Here is a 16,727-nt window from a genome sequence, read left to right as displayed (position 1 = left end):
TCTCCCAGTGAGATGGTAAGAGGAGCATGTCCTGGGGAACCAGCCAGGGGCACCTGCGCTTGGGGCTGAGCAGGGGCCAGATGGATGGTTACGGTTCTGTGTGGCAGGGGAGTAGGGCTGCAGGCCACCTTCCCCACAGAACTGGCATTTGGCTGGGCCTCCGAAGGCAGGATTTGGCAGCTCCAGAGAGAAGTGGGCCTTCCAGGTGGAGAAGAGGCGGGGGGGGGGGGGCCCTTGGGAGTCAGGCGTTCTGAGTTCAGGACCTTGCCCCTTTCTCATTTGCTGTAGGACTTGGGCGGGTACTGTACTGCTCTGAGGTTTAGATGCCTTTCCTATAGAAGAACAGGGTCCACCCCTCAGGGCCACCCGGAGGAGGAGTGTGATATGTATAAATTAAACAGTCCCACAAAGTTTGCTGTGTTTTGTTTCGTTGTTGTTGTTGTTTAAGGATTTTATTTTTAAGTCATCTCTACACCCAGTGGGGAGCTCGAACTCACAACCCCCGAGACCAAGAGTCGCCTGCTCCACCGACTGAGCCAGCCGGACACCCCCAAAGTGTGGTGTTTAATGTTTGCTTATTTTATTCATTTTAGGCCGAAAGGGGGATTTGGATTTTAGCAGCCCTAGCACGGACAGCAGTCCAGGGCAAGAGCTTCCCGGATCCCTTTGGCACCCTGGCACGCCTGGGGTCCTCAGGCGGACTGGGGCTCCGCTCACCCTCCCTCCCTCCATGAGGGTGGACCGGGCACCCCCGGCCCCCTCCCCTGGCTATCTCCGGAGCTGGACCCCTTTGAAGCGCCTGCAGGTCTATTTTGAGAGCTGGGCGTCTCCCCCCTCCCCTCCTCTCTTCCTGTTTATGAAACCCTGATCCATCCCGGATCCCTCCTGCTCCTCTGGCTGGAGCACAAGCAGGATGTGACTGCGGACTTCGGGGAGCCTTGGAAGCCTCAGGTGTTGGGGGGAACTTCCCTTGGACTGGCCGGGGTAGGCTAGCCTACCCTCCCAGGCCCCGGGACCATGCGGCTGGGCTGTGTCCCCTCAGCCTGCCCACAGGAGACTGCAGCAGTAAGACTGCCCACCCAATCCAGGGAGGAGTCCTGTTTACAACATCCCGTTGTCTCTGTGGCCCGTTGTACTTGTAGCAACAACCTTCCAAGGGTGGAATATTTAGTTGTGAGCTCTGTTTTACAGAGGGGGAAACTGAGGCTCAGACGGGGAGGGAAATTTGCTTGGGAGCGCTCAGCTAGTGAGTGGACAGTTCTTAACTTCCTACCCTGCACTCCTGGCCTCAGCCTCTTCTTCATGCAGGTCTCTCTCTGCATAGAGTGTCTTTCTTTTCCTCCTTTCTGCCTGGCCAACTCCTGTTCATCGTCAGGGTTTAGCTGGACTGCACCCTCTCTAGAAGGTCCTTTGGGACCTCACCCCGGGCAGATAGTTCCTGCCTCTGAGCACCCATAATACGCCATTGTAGATTTGTAGCCACTTGTGTTTTGTTATCATGTCTTTTCAGGAGCTGCCTGAGAACAAGGCCTGAGTCTTAACATGTGCGCCTCCTAGTGTCAGGCTCAGGGCTTGGGGACAGAGCAGGGGGTCGGTAGCTGTGACGGATGTCCAAAGGGGAAACGGGCTTGCATGGAGGGCGATAATGAAACGCTTGAGTGTGGGCTTTGGAAGCAAACACTCTTTGATTTTGCTCTGAGCTGTCCCCCTTTCTAGCCATGTGGCCTTGGGCAAGTCACTTTCTGTCCGAGTCTGGTTTTCATGTCTCTGAAGTACAGGATCTCTCTCGAAGCTAAGACACAGGGCCTGGCAGAAGCCATACCAGTGGAGGTTGAAGGAAAGAACGGCCTTGTGCAATACACGCTGTGTTTATAAGGGGCACAGTTCTGGTTGTCACTCATGGCCCAGTCCTGGCCTAGTGCAGCAGGGACGCCTGGGACCTCTCCTCACCTGCCCCATCAGGAGCGATCTGTCCCACCGGAAGGGGCAGGCCCGGGAGGCCCTGCAAATACTGCCAATTGGGGAAGGGGCTGTTGGTGTCCGTTACCGCGGGGATTGGCAGCTGGGTTTGGGCTGCAGCTGGTGGAAGGACCCTAGGGACCAGGGATCAGGCTGGGGGGCTCTGGGGTTCTCTCCCAGCTGCCCTGTGGGGGGAAGTAAGTAAGAGGAAGTATATGGTGGGGAATGGGGCAGGGACCAAGGGCTGTGGTCTGGTGGCTGTCCTCCCCCGCTCCGGCCACCAGAGGCCTCATGGTCCCAGCACAGACCCTCCAGCAAAGGCAGGTCTGAGACCGGTTCCTTCCTGTTGCCCCTTCTTGCACCCTGCTAGCCACAGAGACTTCCTTTGCTTTGGGATTTGAGGATTGGTGGGGGGCCCCACTGGCTCCGGAACGGAGAGCTTTGGGGCTCCCCGGGCTGTCCCGGCCTCCACAGCCCTGCCTGCAGGCGCTGGGTGCAGCGAGCGGTCTAAGGCGGCCCCTTTCACAACCGCCAGCAGGCCCTCACCAGACTGTCGCTGGAGGCCCTCTGAGGGCTGGAAGGGGAAGTCCGTGTGTACGTGGGGGCGTGTGTTTCCACATGTCTGTGGAAATGGTTTCCGATCATCGGCCTGTGTGTACTTGTGGGTGTGCCCGTTCCTGTGGGGCTACTGGTGGGACTGATGCGGCCCGGCCACGTGGAAGGGGGCTGGGCCTGGTCGGCGCCTGCCCCACCGCTACCTCTCCCCCTCTCACACTTCTGTGAGGTCCTTGCTAGGCCCTGTGGCTCCCTTGCCCATCCCAGGCGGGGCCGGCTGCGGGGTGCCTGCTCAGAGGGTTGCCATTTTGGGTGGGCCCAGCCATAGGAAGGTCACTTGCCAGGGAAGGAGCTTCTGCGCTCTGGCCTGGGGCACTCGGAGACGGTGGCCTTGCTGACGTCTGCCCCGCACTCCCTCAAGGGGATGTTGGCAGGTGCTGGGGTGCCCCATGTGCCCTTGCCTTGTTATCTTGTGACTTTTGTCTGTCTTCTGGTCTCCCCTCCTTAGGATCAGAGGAGATGAGGAGGGCTGTATCCCCGGGCCCCCCCGCGGAGTGACGGGCGTGGGGTCTGCAGTGTCCCCTCCTCGGCAGGGGAACCTGACCCATCTTCTGTCCCTCCTCCCTGCAGAGGGGGAAGTGAGAAGGAGGGGGTCAGGGACCCTGCCTTCTGGGCCGGGAAGGCTGAAAAAGCAGAAGTAGAGGAGTAACGGGGCCCTTTGGGCACCAGCTTGAGCCCCACCATGCAGACCCCGGCAGATTTCCCCAGGGGTGAGAGAGACTCACTCCCCTGTCCCAGAAAGGTGAGCAGAGGGTTGGTCTGCCTCCAGCAATATCTCTCACCGTGGCCCTGGGCAAGGAATGGGTTTGGGAGTGGCCCTGTCCCCTGGGGTTTCTGGGTGACTGCTTCTGTCCCCAGGGAGTGTTCTCAGAGGCAGGCGAGCGGAGTCTAAAACCTCAGGGCGGGGGTGGGCGAGGGTTGCTGTGTGGCCTTGGCTCAGCTCAGCCCCTCTCTGAGCCAGGATTTCTGCCTGTCCCGCCCAGGGTTATACTCAGGGGCCTGCAGAGGCTGCAGATTCTGATGGCTGCAGATTTTGTGGCTGTTCAAGGTCCCCTGAAGATAGGGCTGTGTCTGTCAGGTCCTAGACCTAGAACGGGAAGTCCCTGCGCTGATCCCAGTATTGAGGGAGGGGGTGAGGCGGGGCAGGGCTCTGGCTGACTTACCTGCTCACCCTTTCCTGGCACTGGAGGCCTGCTGACCCCAAGCCAGGCAGTAACTAGGGGAAGGATTTGAGTGTAGGCCGGCTCTGCCGCTGGTCCACTTTCAGCCTGGGTGAATCACTGGCCTCTGGGCCTCGGTTTCCTGTATCTGCAATGGGGATAACAGATTTGGGAAATTTGGATCAGAGTCAAAGCCATCAGACTGCATTCAGGAGATGTTCCTCTCAGCCCACTGTCTCGGTCCTGGGCCTTCTGCAGGCCCTGGCAGGGATGAAACCTCAGAGGTGTGCCTGCCACAGATACCGGACTCTTCCCCCAGATGCGGGGTGTTTGCAGGTGATGTCCCCTCACCTCTTCCCCCAGCCCCTGGCAGGCCAGCAAGAACCCGGAGCTCTGCCCTTGAGTCCTGCCTGGGTCTGGCTTTCTGTGTGTCGGGCCCGGGTCTCTGTCAGTCTCCTTGGGCCTCACTGACTGGCTTTCTCTTTCTGCGGCCCATCTGCCTCTCTTGTCGGGTTCCTGTCTCTGTCTCCACCTGATGAGTGCCTGTCCTCACTTATTGGGTACATGTCACATGTTGGGTGCCTGTTGGGTTGTGTCCCCTTCTGTCTCTCCCTGGTTGAGTATGTGTCCCCATCTGTCTCCACCTGTTGGATGCCAGCCCCCATCTGCTTCTGCCTGTTGGGTCCCCGTCTGTCTCTGCCTGTTGAGTTCATGTCCCCTTCTGTCGCTGCCTGTTGGATATATGTCCCGTGCGCCTCTGCCTGTTAGGTATGGGTCCCCATCTGTCTCTGCTTGTTGGGTACATGTCCCCATCTGTCTCTGCTTGTTGGGTGTGTGTTCTTCCTAGCTCCCCTTGCTGGGTGTGGAGCTCCCCTAGCTCCATCCCTGCCTGGTGGGCCTGTGTACTCTCCCACCTCTGCCTGATAGATGCCCACCTTCATCTGTCTTTACCTGTGGATGCCTGCCTCTGCCTGTTGGGTGTCCCTCTTTATCCGCCTCTACACGTTAGATGCCTGTCTTTGCCCGTTGGGTACCTGTTGCCCCTCAGCAGCTGCGTTGGCGTAGGGCTTTCCCTTTGCAGGCCCTGGGGGAGGATGAGGGGGGAAAGGGCCAGAGGGCAGCCCTCAGGCAGTGTGGGGGGGGGGAAGAGAGGAAGGGAACGTGGTAAGATTGTAGGCCTGGAGCTGGGAAACCACAGGCCCCGAGTGATTGGCGGCCCTGAGCTAGGCCCAGCCCCCGCCCTCACCCTGCACATCCGCCTTGGGCCCGGCCACCTCCGAGGCAGCCCCGGACGCTGCGTGCTCCTGCCATGGTGCCTCGGCCCTGCTGGCCGAATGGAGCAGGATCCCAAGCCGCCCCGCCTGCGGCTCTGGGCCCTGCTCCCCTGGCTACCCAGGAAGCAGCGGCCCAGGACCAGCCAGACCTCTCTGCCTGCCCCTGGCCCTGGCTCTGGCCCCAGGCGGGACTCGGTGAGTGTGCCCAGATGTCTGGTCCTGGCCTGGCTGTGGCCCTTGGAGCAGGTGCCTGGGCAGTGAACTTGGCCTCGGTTGGCTCTCAGCTGTCCTGGCCCCGGCCTGGGCCTGCCGGACGACTGGACCCTGCCCAGACTTGCTTCCTGGGGAAGTGGGGAGGCGCTTCAGGGCTCCAGGGCAATAGCAGCCGATTGGAGGGAGGACAGAAGGGTCCCAGAACAGCTAGGGCCTGGCAAGGGGCTTTTGGGGTAGACTCCTATGAAGGAAGTTTCAAAGGGTGGGTCATGGAGTCTCTGGCCTTAGCTCCTGTCCACCCCAGACTGGCACTTACCGGGTTGATGGGGGTAGTCTCTGCTGACTCTTGGGTCCCTGTGCATCTGAGCCCTGCCCTTTTGGCCAGAAGGATCCTATCATCTACTCTGACCAGGAACAAAAGCCTGGCTCTGCCTCCCCGGTATGAGAACAAACTCTACTTCCTATTGTGGCAAAACGAAAACCTTTGCAGCGGGGGGAGGGGAGTCCCACAGGCAGGACCTGCGCCGGGCCTGGGCATCCCTTTGGGCCTCACTGGGCCAGAAGAGCAGGAGCAGTGGGAGCCATGACTCACCTGACTCGGCACCTTGGTAGTTTGACCCTCCCTGGCCCTTAAGGCCCTCTTGGGATTGATGAACCAGGAGGCTGGCCCCATCACTACAGCTGTCTGGTGTGGCCAGCAGGGCCCTGTCTCCAGGGGGAGTGGGCTTGGATGGGGACCATGTCTCCTGCCGGCCTGGATGGGCCCCACCATGCTCACCAGCTCTGTCCCTCCATCAGGATGAGGGCATCCTCAAGGAGATCTCCATCACGCACCACGTCAAGGCTGGCTCTGAGAAGGCCGACCCATCCCATTTTGAGCTGCTCAAGGTCCTGGGCCAGGGATCCTTTGGCAAAGTGAGTCCTGAGCCCACAGCTGGGAGGGCAGCACTGGTCATGTCAGAGGTGGGGGTGAAGGGTCACCTTGGGGTTCAGGATCCGAGGGCAAGGGTTGATGGGTCTGAGGGGAGGACAGGAGGTCACCTTGGTACCCAGGGAGGGCAAAAGGTCAACCTGGGGCTCAGGGAAGTTAGAGGTCAGCCTGGGACCTGGAGGATGGGAGCTAACAGGCTCGGCCCCCTCCCCAGCTTCTCCTCTGCCATTTCCCCATTGCTTTCTCAGGTCTTCCTCGTGCGGAAGGTCACCCGACCTGATAGTGGGCACCTGTATGCCATGAAGGTACTAAAGAAGGCAACGCTGAAAGGTGAGTGAAGGTCACCTCCCTGTGCAGAGCCCAGGCTGGGCACAGGATTGAGGGAGACAGCCCGGTTCTCCAGAGTGTTGGGTCTGATGGAGGAGCACCTGGTCTAAAGGTAGAGAAAGAGGCCTGTCCTTAGCCTCCCCCTTCGCCCCTCCTACCTCATGGCAGAGACAGGGTCCATTTCGAAGAAAAGACTTCTGGGGATTAACCTCAGCCTTCCCCTCTTCCCCCAAGCCAAGCACCAATTACCATAGCTGAAGGTGAATGTCTGGAAGGAAGGCAAGGGGTGAGTGCAGTGTGCTTGTGGCAGGGGCCTTCTCATGCCTGATATTGAGGTTAGTTGGGCAGAGTTGCTTCACGGTGCTTGGAGAGTCTGAGGGAGACCCTCTCAGCGTGGAGAAAGGTGTGAGGAAAGGGGCAGGGAGTCCAGGGAGGCAGCTAGGGAGGGTAGGAGAGGGGGAGTGGAGGCAGGGCCCCAGAGATGGATCGCAGGGAGGTTCAGAAGGGAGCCCAAGGCCAGGTCTAGAATTCCCAGGCTCACAAAGGGCATGACAGTGGTTGGTAGTGGACTTTGGGCTGGGCAGTGACCCTTGGAGCAGCCTGGGAACCAGTGCAGCCACTGACCAGGGGGAGTGGGCCCTGGCTGCGGTGAGGCGGGGAGGATCAGAAGTGTCGGCCTTGCAGACTTTAGGGGTCCTGTGGCCCATGAAGGGTTGTTTGTGGGGTGCTGTAGCTTTGATGCCCTCAGGCCGACCTGGTAGGGGCAGAAGTCATTCCCCAGGAGGGATGATGGGAGCCATGGGGGGGGAGGATGGAGGACTTGGGCACTGCTGTGAAGGTCTCCCAGGCCAGGGCAGCAGTGGCCGAGCCACGCCTGCCGTGTGGAGCAGCTGGGGCTGTGAGCGGGGAGCCCACAGAGGGTGGGCTCACGTAAGGAGGGGCCGTTTGAGCTGTGCCTTGAAGGAGGATTTAGGAGTTCTCCAGGCTAAAAATAGTAGAGGAAGGGTACCCCAGGAAGGAGAAGCTGTTTGCCTGAGCAGAAGTGTAAAAATGTAAGGTATATTCGGGAAACAGTGGCTGGAATAGTCCAACTCCAGCATGGTCCATGCCGCATCTGGTGAGGGAAAAGAAAAAATTAACAGAGAGGGTGAAAAGTACTCTGAAGGGGCAAGCACGAGCACTGTCGGAGAGAGGGCCCTAATTCAGCTTAGCAGTTTAAGGAAGACTTCCTGGAGGAGGTGAGGCCTGAGCTGAGTCAAAGAAGAACCTGCTGGTGATCAGAATGCCTAGGGACTTTTATTCTTAAAAAAAAAAAAAAGGATGTGAGGGTGGCCGCTTAGACCCATGAGTCTGAATTTTAGGCCTAGGGAAAGAATCTGCCTAACTAGCTCCCAGGTGACTATACTCTCCATCCCCCAGACCGGCATTAGGGATTTTTGTGCCAGTTGGGGAGGGGGCTGGTAAAAGCATTCCGGGGGAGCCTCAGGGGCAAAAGCTAAGGGCACGCAGAGGACAGAACAGGTTGCTCAGACGGACTGGATTGAATGGTCTTTGATGGGGCACGGCAGGAGATGGGGCTCGAGGGATGGGCAGGGCGCCTAGGGCCCAGCCCTGGGCACAGCCATGAGGTGTGAGGAACTCTTGGAAAAGAGAGCAGCCCTTCTTAGCCAGGGCTTGGGGATGACCGTTTTGGGGGGGCTAGATTCTCCGTGACTGCCTTTCTCTTCTGGCCAGTGCGTGACCGCGTTCGGACCAAGATGGAGAGAGACATCCTAGCTGATGTAAACCACCCGTTTGTGGTGAAGCTGCACTATGGTGAGACCACAGACCCTACTTGAGTTCCCACCCTGCCTGCCAGGCTTTGCCCTGCCTGTGGGCTGCTGCCTTCCCCCTATGTTGCCCCCACCCCCAGCAGGCCAAGGGAGCTTAGGGTAGAGGGGCAGGGCCCAGGGCCCAGCTGGCTCCACCATTGCCTTTTCCCCTCTCCCCAGCCTTCCAGACTGAGGGAAAGCTCTATCTTATTCTGGACTTCCTGCGTGGCGGGGACCTCTTCACACGGCTCTCTAAAGAGGTGAGCTGACACCCCACTGCCATAGGGCCCCGGGATGGAGCTGGAGAGACAACGAGGCCTCTCATCCCAGAGCTCTGTGAAGAATGTGACCAGTGTGGCTTGGACCTGGGACCACCCAGGCCTGCCTAGCAGACCCTGACCTAGGAACCCACCCTGGGACAGAGTGTACACCCTGGCCAAGCCTCAGAGTTTCTCCCAGGATGGGTGAGGAGGATCAGGGCCTGCGTCTGACGCCACCCTGATTCCCAGGAGCTAAGGGGTCTTTCACCTCTCCACCTCCATTCTTCCAAGGCTGCCCCCGGCAAAGCTTTGAGGATGGGAAGCGCAAATCCTCCCAGAAATCTGGATATTTTAACATTATGTCCTATGTGTTAACCAAAAGGATTTTTTTTTAAAGATTTTATTTATTTATTTGAGAGAGAGAGCGAGCAAGCATGAGTGGGAGGGACAGAGGCTGAGGGAGAGGGAGAAGCAGACTCCCCACTGATCAGGGAGCCTGACGTGGGGCTCAATCCCAGGACCCCGAGACCACGAGCCCAGCTGAAGGCAGACGCCCGACTGACTGAGCCACCCAGGCGCCCCTAACCAAAAGGATTTTAACTGACGTAAAAGAATTTGAGCCAGATATAAAAATGGGACCATTAATACAAGTCAACCTTCAGAAGAGAAACAAACTTTAAAAAAAAATTTTAAATGTTATTTTAATGTTTGAATAGGTAATACGTTTACATGATTGAAAAGAAAAATCTCATTGAGAAGTCTTCCTCCCACCCCAGTCCCTCTACCCCCCATAGGTAAACATTTTTATTGATTTTTTGTTTAAGCACCCCATGTTTCTTTAGTAATACAAACCATTCTGATACGTGTTCTGAATTCCAACCCCCATTTTCTTTTTTTTTTTTTTTTTTTAAGGTTTTATTTATTTATTTGAGAGAGAGAGAATGAGAGAGAGCGAGTACATGAGAGGCGGGAGGGTCAGAGAGAGAGAAGCAGACTCCCTGCTGAGCAGGGAGCCCGATGCGGGACTCGATCCAGGGACTCCAGGATCATGACCTGAGCCGAAGGCAGTCGCTTAACCAACTGAGCCACCCAGGCGCCCCCCAACCCCCATTTTCTTACAGAAAAAGCACTACCCTGTGTACACCGTTCTGTATCTTGCCTTGCTCAAGACAGTGTATCTTAGAGATCGATCCATATCGGCACATGGAGAGATTCCTTGTGTGTTTAGGGCTACATAGCACTCCATCATGCCGGGGAGAGACAGTTCATTTCAGTCTTCTGCTCAACCCTTGGGCTCTTTGCAACCCTTTTGCTATTTCCAAACAATGCCACGATGAGTGACTTGTATGTTAGTCATTTCATACTCAACCCCCTTTATAAAGAGAAGAGAGGATGGCCTGGGGGTGTCTAAGGGTCCTCCCCAGGGTGGGCCCTGAGGACCAGGAAGCTGCTGATTGCCCCGTGCCCTAGCTCCTGACGAAGAGGCGCTCCCCGCTGACGCCCCCTCCCGCCTGTCGTAGGTGATGTTCACAGAGGAGGACGTGAAGTTTTACCTGGCTGAGCTGGCTTTGGGCCTGGACCACTTGCATAGCCTGGGCATCATTTACAGAGACCTCAAGCCTGAAAAGTGAGTGAAGCGCGAGCTCCATGCCAGCCTCCCTAGGGAGTGCAGAGGCAGGCCCTGGGGTCTCTCCTGAGGGGTGGGTGTGACTCTCCCCAACCAAGTCTCCCTCTCTGTGGCTGCCCCATGAATAGGTGGTTGGAGTGGGGTGGTGGCGGCAGCAGGCCCACCTTGGGGGGCTGCCTAATCACCATTGCTGCCGTTGACGAGGCTGAGGCTCCTCCGTGCAGGCGATTGCCTACATTTTTTGCTAATCCAGTGCGATGTCTGAGATGCCATCACTGAAAGTCGTTCCTTGATATGGTCCTCTCTAGAATTTTCCTTAATAGCTAAATATCCTCAAATGGTAACTTGGGGGAGCCCAGGGGAGCAGGCGCTGGGCTGGAAAGAGATCTGGCTTTAGAGTTAGGCAGACCTGAATTCAGATCTTATCTCCACCATCTGTTAGTTCTGTGACCATGTGCAGTTAACTTCCCTGAGCTTTAGTTTCCCCATTGGTTGTTTTATTTTATTTTATTTATTTGACAGAGAGAGACACAGTGAGAGAGGGAACACAAGCAGGGGGAGTGGGAGAGGGAGAAGCGGGCTTCCCGCTGAGCAGGGAGCCCGATGTGAGGCTCGATCCCAGGACCCTGGAATTATGACCTGAGCCGAAGGCAGACGCTTAACAACTGAGCCACCAAGGTGTCCCTAGTTTCCCCATTGTTAAAATAGGGCCATAATAGTCCCTACGTCAGCCCGTTGTTTCAAGGATTAGCAAAGAAGGCAGGCAACACGTCTGCATGGCAGGACCCGTCTACTCCACCTGCCTCCCATCAGATGGATCTGGGTGGATCACCTTCTCTGGGCCAGGCCCAGCCCCCCACAACCCCCATGGTGTCACCAGAACCCATCTCTCCATTACAGCATCCTTCTGGATGAGGAGGGCCACATCAAACTCACTGGTGAGTAGAGGGCCCCTGTTCCCCCCCGCATCAAGTCCCAGGGGAGGGCAGGATGGGCTCTTGATAGGCCTGGGCTGAGTGCCAGGACGTCCGTTCTACCTGAGAGGCTGTGCCAGGCACTTGGAAGTGGTCAAAAGTCCAGGCCCTAGACTTGGGATGGCCTGGGTGTGAACCCTAGCTCCCCACTAGGTAACCTTGAGCAAGTCACCTAACCTCTCGGGGCCTTAGCCTCCTCCCGAGTGTCATGGGGGTGATGTCCTCAGGCCTGTGGGCAGGGGCATTGGGTGTGGAGGGGTTGGCAGCAAGGAAGGCAGGGGGGTTCCTAAAGACGTGTCCTCTTGCCCTCCTTGCCACAGACTTTGGCCTGAGCAAGGAGGCCATTGACCATGAGAAAAAAGCCTATTCCTTCTGTGGGACGGTGGAGTACATGGCCCCCGAGGTCGTCAACCGCCAGGGCCACACCCACAGTGCCGACTGGTGGTCCTACGGGGTGTTGATGGTGAGTGCCCAGACAGGGGTAAAGCATTCAGCCCATGCTTCGGGCCTCAGTTTTCCCCTCTGTACAGTGAGGGGGTTGATAGTCTCTAAGACTTCCTCCTGTATTTTCCCAGCCAAGCTGCCTCACCCTCCACCCAGCTGCAGGTTCCTTCCTTGGGAGGATTCCAGGCTTGGCCCCACGTGGGCTGCCCCCAGCCCGAGACTGGGCCTCACCTCAGCCTCAGCCCCTAGTACTGCTTTTGGTGTTCTGATTGGCAGAGGAAAGAGAGACAGTCACAATTCTTGATCCAGGTGGACCCGCCACAGTCCAGCAAGAATCCTGGGAATGGAGCTGAGTGGCCTGGGTGGGAGGAGGTGGGGGACATGGGAGATGGAGACCACAGCCTCATAGACCCTTGTCCTTTGCAGTTTGAGATGCTGACGGGCTCCCTGCCCTTCCAGGGGAAGGACCGGAAGGAGACCATGACGCTGATTCTGAAGTAAGCACCAGCCCTGCCCTGACACTTTAGGGTTTCCCCCGATGCTGGCCCCAGCTTGGGGGCCAGAATAATACCCTGTTCTTGCCTCAGATTTCCCCATTAATGAGACCCTCCTCTGGGTTAAGCACTATGCTTTCCTGGGCTTGGGCGGGGAATCCCTGAAGTCTTTGGGAGGTGAGTTGGTGGATGGTTTGTCTGGATTGAGCTGGAAATTCGACCTGGACAGAGTGGGGAGGGGAGACAGGGCCTCTGGGGCGGGCTCAGCCCTGATGAGACCTGGGGGCTATTTTAGGGCGAAGCTAGGCATGCCCCAGTTTCTGAGCACGGAAGCCCAGAGCCTCCTGCGGGCCCTGTTCAAGCGGAATCCTGCCAACCGGCTCGGTAAGCAGCCCCAGCTCGGGAGGGGAGCGGGGTACAGCTGCAGCCTAGGCCACGGAGCCACATCTGGGGCTGAAAGGGGCCGTTGTTGTCCTTTGTGTGGGCAGACAATGCCGCGGGCCACCCTGCTTTCTGGCTCCATGTGTGGTGTTTGGGGGGGGTGACCTGTGTGTAGGGGGAAGGCAGGAACTGAGTCATCCCCACTCCCCCTGGGGACAAGGACAGAGCCCCCACACAGCTCCTTCGCCAAGGCTGCTGGCACAACAGAAAGAGCATGAGCTCAAGAGTCAGGAGGCTCAGGTCCCAATCCTGGCCCCGTGTCAGGTCCTCACCGCCCCCACACAGTGGTCCCTCCATAAATATTTGTTGAATGAGGGCCATTTATGAGCTAAGTGACCCAAGGCAGTTGACTTCACCTCCCCGAGCCCCGGGTCCCCGTATCCATGGGAGATGATGCTCTTGAACCCTATTGACTAAATGAAGTTGCATGAACATGCCTGTTGTGTAGAAGATGTTCACTGTGTCTTGGCTGCTTGGCCCCTGGGTTCCTCTGGACCATGACCGGCTTTGTAAGGTCCAGTCCGGGTCCCTGGGGTTGAATGGAGTGAGAGTCTGCCTGGTGGCTGACAAGGACATGCGATAAGAGCAATAGAGAGGAGGCCTGGGCTGGGAGGGAGATGGGGGCCTCTGCAGATCTCAGAACAAGGCCAATTTCTATTCTGTGTGGCCTTGGGCAAGTTGCCTGACCTCTCTGGGCCTTTCTTCTTCCATCAGGACACTGGAGCTTGATCATAAGGGTCTCCAGAAAGTGGAAAATGCTGAGTGGGCAGTAGGCCTTTGGGGTCATGGCTGGGTGGATTGGGGACAGGGGGAGCCCATTGTCCCCCATGCTCCCAGTAGACTGCTGCAGTCACTGGTCCCAGACCATGGTGAGGTCACGCAGCAGACAGGGTGGGTGTCTGGGGGCTTGGACCGTCCAAGGGCAGACCCCTCATCTGGGCTCTTTCAGGCTCCGGCCCTGATGGGGCAGAGGAAATCAAGCGGCATGCCTTCTACTCTACCATTGACTGGAATGTGAGTGTGTCTGTCCACCCCAGAGCCCCCATCAGGGCTTCGCCTGTGGCGGGAGGGGGCTTCTACCAACAAGGGCCCCGGATGTGGAGCAGAGGGTGACGGCATGGCCTTGGAGGCGAGGTCGGCCTTCCAGGGTGCCTGCACTCCAGGCCAATTACCTTCTCCTGCCCGAGGCTCCTGATGGGCTGTGGGGGCGCCATGGTGACCGGAGTGCCCACCCCACCTTGCAGAAGCTGTACCGTCGTGAGATCAAGCCACCCTTCAAGCCGGCCGTGGCGCAACCTGACGACACCTTCTACTTTGACACCGAGTTCACGTCCCGCACACCCAAGGGTGCGTCTGTGGTCTGGCTTGTCTTGGGCTGGTACAGGAGGGAGCAGGGAGTCGGGGGCCCCTCAGGATGTAGGGTGGTCAGGCCCAGGTGTGTGGGCAGACTGCAGGATAGGTCTCCGACTCTTTGTCCCCATCTCATTCGGCCTGACTCTCCCACTCCAGGGCTCTATGGGCCTCTTTGTGTCTGCGTGAGGGGGTGGGGGAGTGGGTGGTTAAGGCCACAGTAGAAAAGTCAGGCCCCCTTCCCCGGGGCATCTTCCAGCCCGCTGGGAAGACCGAACACATGAGGCTCACATTCACGTCAGGACTAAAGAATCCGACCCAGCAGAAACATGAGGTGGAGACAGTCTGGCAGAGCAGAGGTGACAGCGCCCACAGGTCAGGGGCAAGTGTGGGAATCGCCTTTGGCTGCTCTGATCACTGGACCTCAGTGTACTCATCTAGAACATGGGCTCAGCCACAGACCTTCTCAGTTCCTGGGATTACTGCGAGAAGCCAAGGAGGGGGCTTCTGGGAGGGAGTTTGATAAATACCAATATTTTGGCCAGATATTGGGGGGGGGTAGTGTTAGTTCTGGAGGGATTCCCAGATGGATGGGTTTTAGCAGAGGGGGTGCTCTTCTCACTGTGGCTTGCACATCTCTGATGACAGGGAGCTTAGCACTTCTCCAACAGTTTGTCTCATCTTGATTCACTTATCTGACCCATATGTACCAGGTTCCTGCTGTTGCCAGTCATCAGCCACGGGGGGCTGGCCCTGCCTTCATAGGGCTCAGACTATTTGGGGGAGAGACATGAAAACTGGGCAGTGTGACGAGTGCAGCTTCACAGGGGTGAGGAGCTGGAGGAGCAGCTTCAGGCAGGGTTTCTCAGAGGGGAGCGTGACAGCCGAGCCTTGAAGGACAGAAGAGCTGTGGAGTACCCAGTTACAGGGAATAGCATGTGCGGGGGCTCAGGGGCTCCTTTAAGGACCTGGGGAGTCCAGTGAGGCTGAGCTGCAGAGTGGAGACGGAGGAAGCTAAGATCGCAAGGACCTCAGTTGCCCAGCTGAGGAGTTGGGCTTTCTTCTGAGGTCCGAGGGGAGCACTTGAAGGGTTCGGGCAGGGGGTAGATTTGTAGTTGGGACCATCCCTCCTGGTGCTGAACAGAAGATGGACCCAAAGGGGCAGACCTGAGGCAGTAGGCCTCCAGAAAGAGATGAAGTGTCTTGGCTTGGGCCAGACGCCCAGTGTGGGGGGTCTTCTATGTTTCTCGTGTGTCAGGGCTGGGCTGGTCTAAAGACACATGAACAGATGGGCTGACTGAGGCCTGGCATGAGGGGCCTACCCAAGCCCCCTCCACAGCCAGCTGCTGAGGCAGGCCTGGAAGCCCCATGGTCAAGGGCACCTTCTCAGGGTCACATCTCCTTCCCACCCCTGCAGACTCCCCGGGCATCCCCCCCAGTGCTGGTGCCCATCAGCTGTTCCGTGGCTTCAGCTTCGTGGCCACTGGCCTGATGGAGGACGACGGCAAGCCTCGGGCCACACAGGCCCCACTGCACTCAGTGGTACAGGTGAGGGGGGTGGGAGACTGCTGCTCTGTTGTCTTCCCTCCCCGGGAGCCACCAGGGCAGAACAGCTGAGGGCACAGGCTCTGGAGATCAAACCCTGACTGTCACTGTGTAGTCCGGTGGGCCTCCCAACCTCCTTGGGCCCCAGTTTCTCTGCTTGGATGGCCACGTGGATAGAAATGTCCGAGCACAGAGCCGGGGACGTTGTAAAGCCTAGATAAATAAATGTGAGGGGTGCCCAGGGTGCTAGTGCTGTGGGGTGGCTGACAGGTCCCTGACGGGGACGGGGGGCAGAGGGCTCAGGTTTCCTCACATTTGTCCCCCATGAGTGCACTTTCCCAGCTCCATGGGAGATTTAGAAGTGAGAGGCCTGAGTGTAGACTCCGGAGCTCATTGCCCAGGTTCAGAGCTTCTAAGGTAAAGGACCTTGAGTGAGACATTTACCTTCCCAGGGCCTCGGTTCCCTCAGCTGTAAATGGGGGTGATGATAGAACCTTCTCCATAGGTGGTTGTGTGCGAAAGTTAAGGTGACCATGTAATTTATTATACAGCTGGACACCTTTGTCCAGGACAGACAATACACCAGACTGGGTGTAAGGACAACAGGCATGAACCAGGGCTGTCACAGGGCATGTGGTCACTGCTGAAAAGTGCTGAGAATGGTTCCTGCCCCACACTAAGCACCACAGAAGTATTTGCTCTTGTTAATGGCTCAGAACCTTAAGACACCTCACGACCCGGGCTCTGACACGCCAGAAGGGGGAGGCAACTCCCGCAGGTTCACAGGAAGTGGCAGCGCCGGGACCCAGCTCAGGGCCCCGACGTCCCTCAGGCCTGCCCAGCGTTCTCAGAGCCACAGACCTCTTGACGTGCGTGTGGTGACTCTGTTGCCTGCCCTCGTCACCCCCGTCTGACCACAGCCCGGAGCCACTGCGTGTGCCCATATAGAGTAGAAAGCCGAGGCCCAGAGGGAGATTTTTGCTCGAGGTTACAGGACCCAGATGCTGCCCCAGGCCTCCAGCTCTTGCCTGGTGCCACCTCCACTGCGCCAAGGCCTCGGGCGCTGGGGGACGACCGCTGCGTTCTAGAGCAGAGGCTCAGCCCCGCCTGTTGGTCTCCTCCAGCAACTCCACGGGAAGAACCTGGTTTTTAGCGACGGCTACGTTGTAAAGGAGATGATCGGTGTGGGCTCCTACTCCGTGTGCAAGCGCTGTGTCCACAAGGCCACCAATACGGAGTACGCTGTCAAGGTGGGCTTCTTGACCATGTCTCAGCCAAGGCTGCTGGGCTGGGGGGAGGCCA

At 58.0% G+C, this 16,727-nt stretch overlaps 1 protein-coding gene and 1 long non-coding RNA gene across 6 annotated transcripts in view; one reads left to right on the top strand and one right to left on the bottom strand.

Moving 5' to 3' along the window:
* The window catches only part of RPS6KA1 (ribosomal protein S6 kinase A1), a 38,312-nt gene that overhangs the window by 8,904 nt on the left and 12,681 nt on the right, over positions 1-16,727 (top strand). The window contains exons 1-15 of one of the 4 annotated variants that reach the window (XM_078073602.1): positions 3,257-3,316; positions 3,993-4,070; positions 6,020-6,136; positions 6,401-6,482; positions 8,214-8,294; positions 8,471-8,550; positions 10,071-10,177; positions 11,078-11,115; positions 11,472-11,614; positions 12,022-12,092; positions 12,385-12,473; positions 13,480-13,544; positions 13,775-13,877; positions 15,298-15,428; positions 16,550-16,675. In XM_078073602.1, coding sequence (XP_077929728.1) covers positions 3,257-3,316; positions 3,993-4,070; positions 6,020-6,136; positions 6,401-6,482; positions 8,214-8,294; positions 8,471-8,550; positions 10,071-10,177; positions 11,078-11,115; positions 11,472-11,614; positions 12,022-12,092; positions 12,385-12,473; positions 13,480-13,544; positions 13,775-13,877; positions 15,298-15,428; positions 16,550-16,675 — 1,371 coding nt within the window. Of the gene's footprint in view, positions 1-3,171; positions 3,317-3,992; positions 4,071-4,992; positions 5,204-6,019; positions 6,137-6,400; positions 6,483-8,213; positions 8,295-8,470; positions 8,551-10,070; positions 10,178-11,077; positions 11,116-11,471; positions 11,615-12,021; positions 12,093-12,384; positions 12,474-13,479; positions 13,545-13,774; positions 13,878-15,297; positions 15,429-16,549; positions 16,676-16,727 lie in introns of those variants that run through there. The other 3 variants (XM_036089392.2, XM_036089390.2, XM_036089391.2) reach the window with 3 other exon arrangements.
* LOC144381962 (uncharacterized) lies at positions 412-5,647 on the bottom strand. Of its 2 annotated transcripts, XR_013448325.1 has the most exons (3): positions 5,538-5,647; positions 4,686-4,818; positions 412-3,882 (listed from the first exon to the last, which is right to left on the bottom strand). It is a non-coding gene; the product is annotated as an uncharacterized LOC144381962 (long non-coding RNA). The 2 variants fall into 2 exon arrangements; XR_013448324.1 differs by lacking the exon at positions 5,538-5,647 and having other exon boundaries at positions 4,686-4,886.

The sequence above is a fragment of the Halichoerus grypus genome, chromosome 5 (assembly GCF_964656455.1).
Source record: "Halichoerus grypus chromosome 5, mHalGry1.hap1.1, whole genome shotgun sequence".
NCBI lineage: Eukaryota > Metazoa > Chordata > Mammalia > Carnivora > Phocidae > Halichoerus > Halichoerus grypus.
The sequence above is the reverse complement of the archived record's forward strand: the minus strand, read 5'-3'. Positions and strand labels throughout refer to the sequence as shown.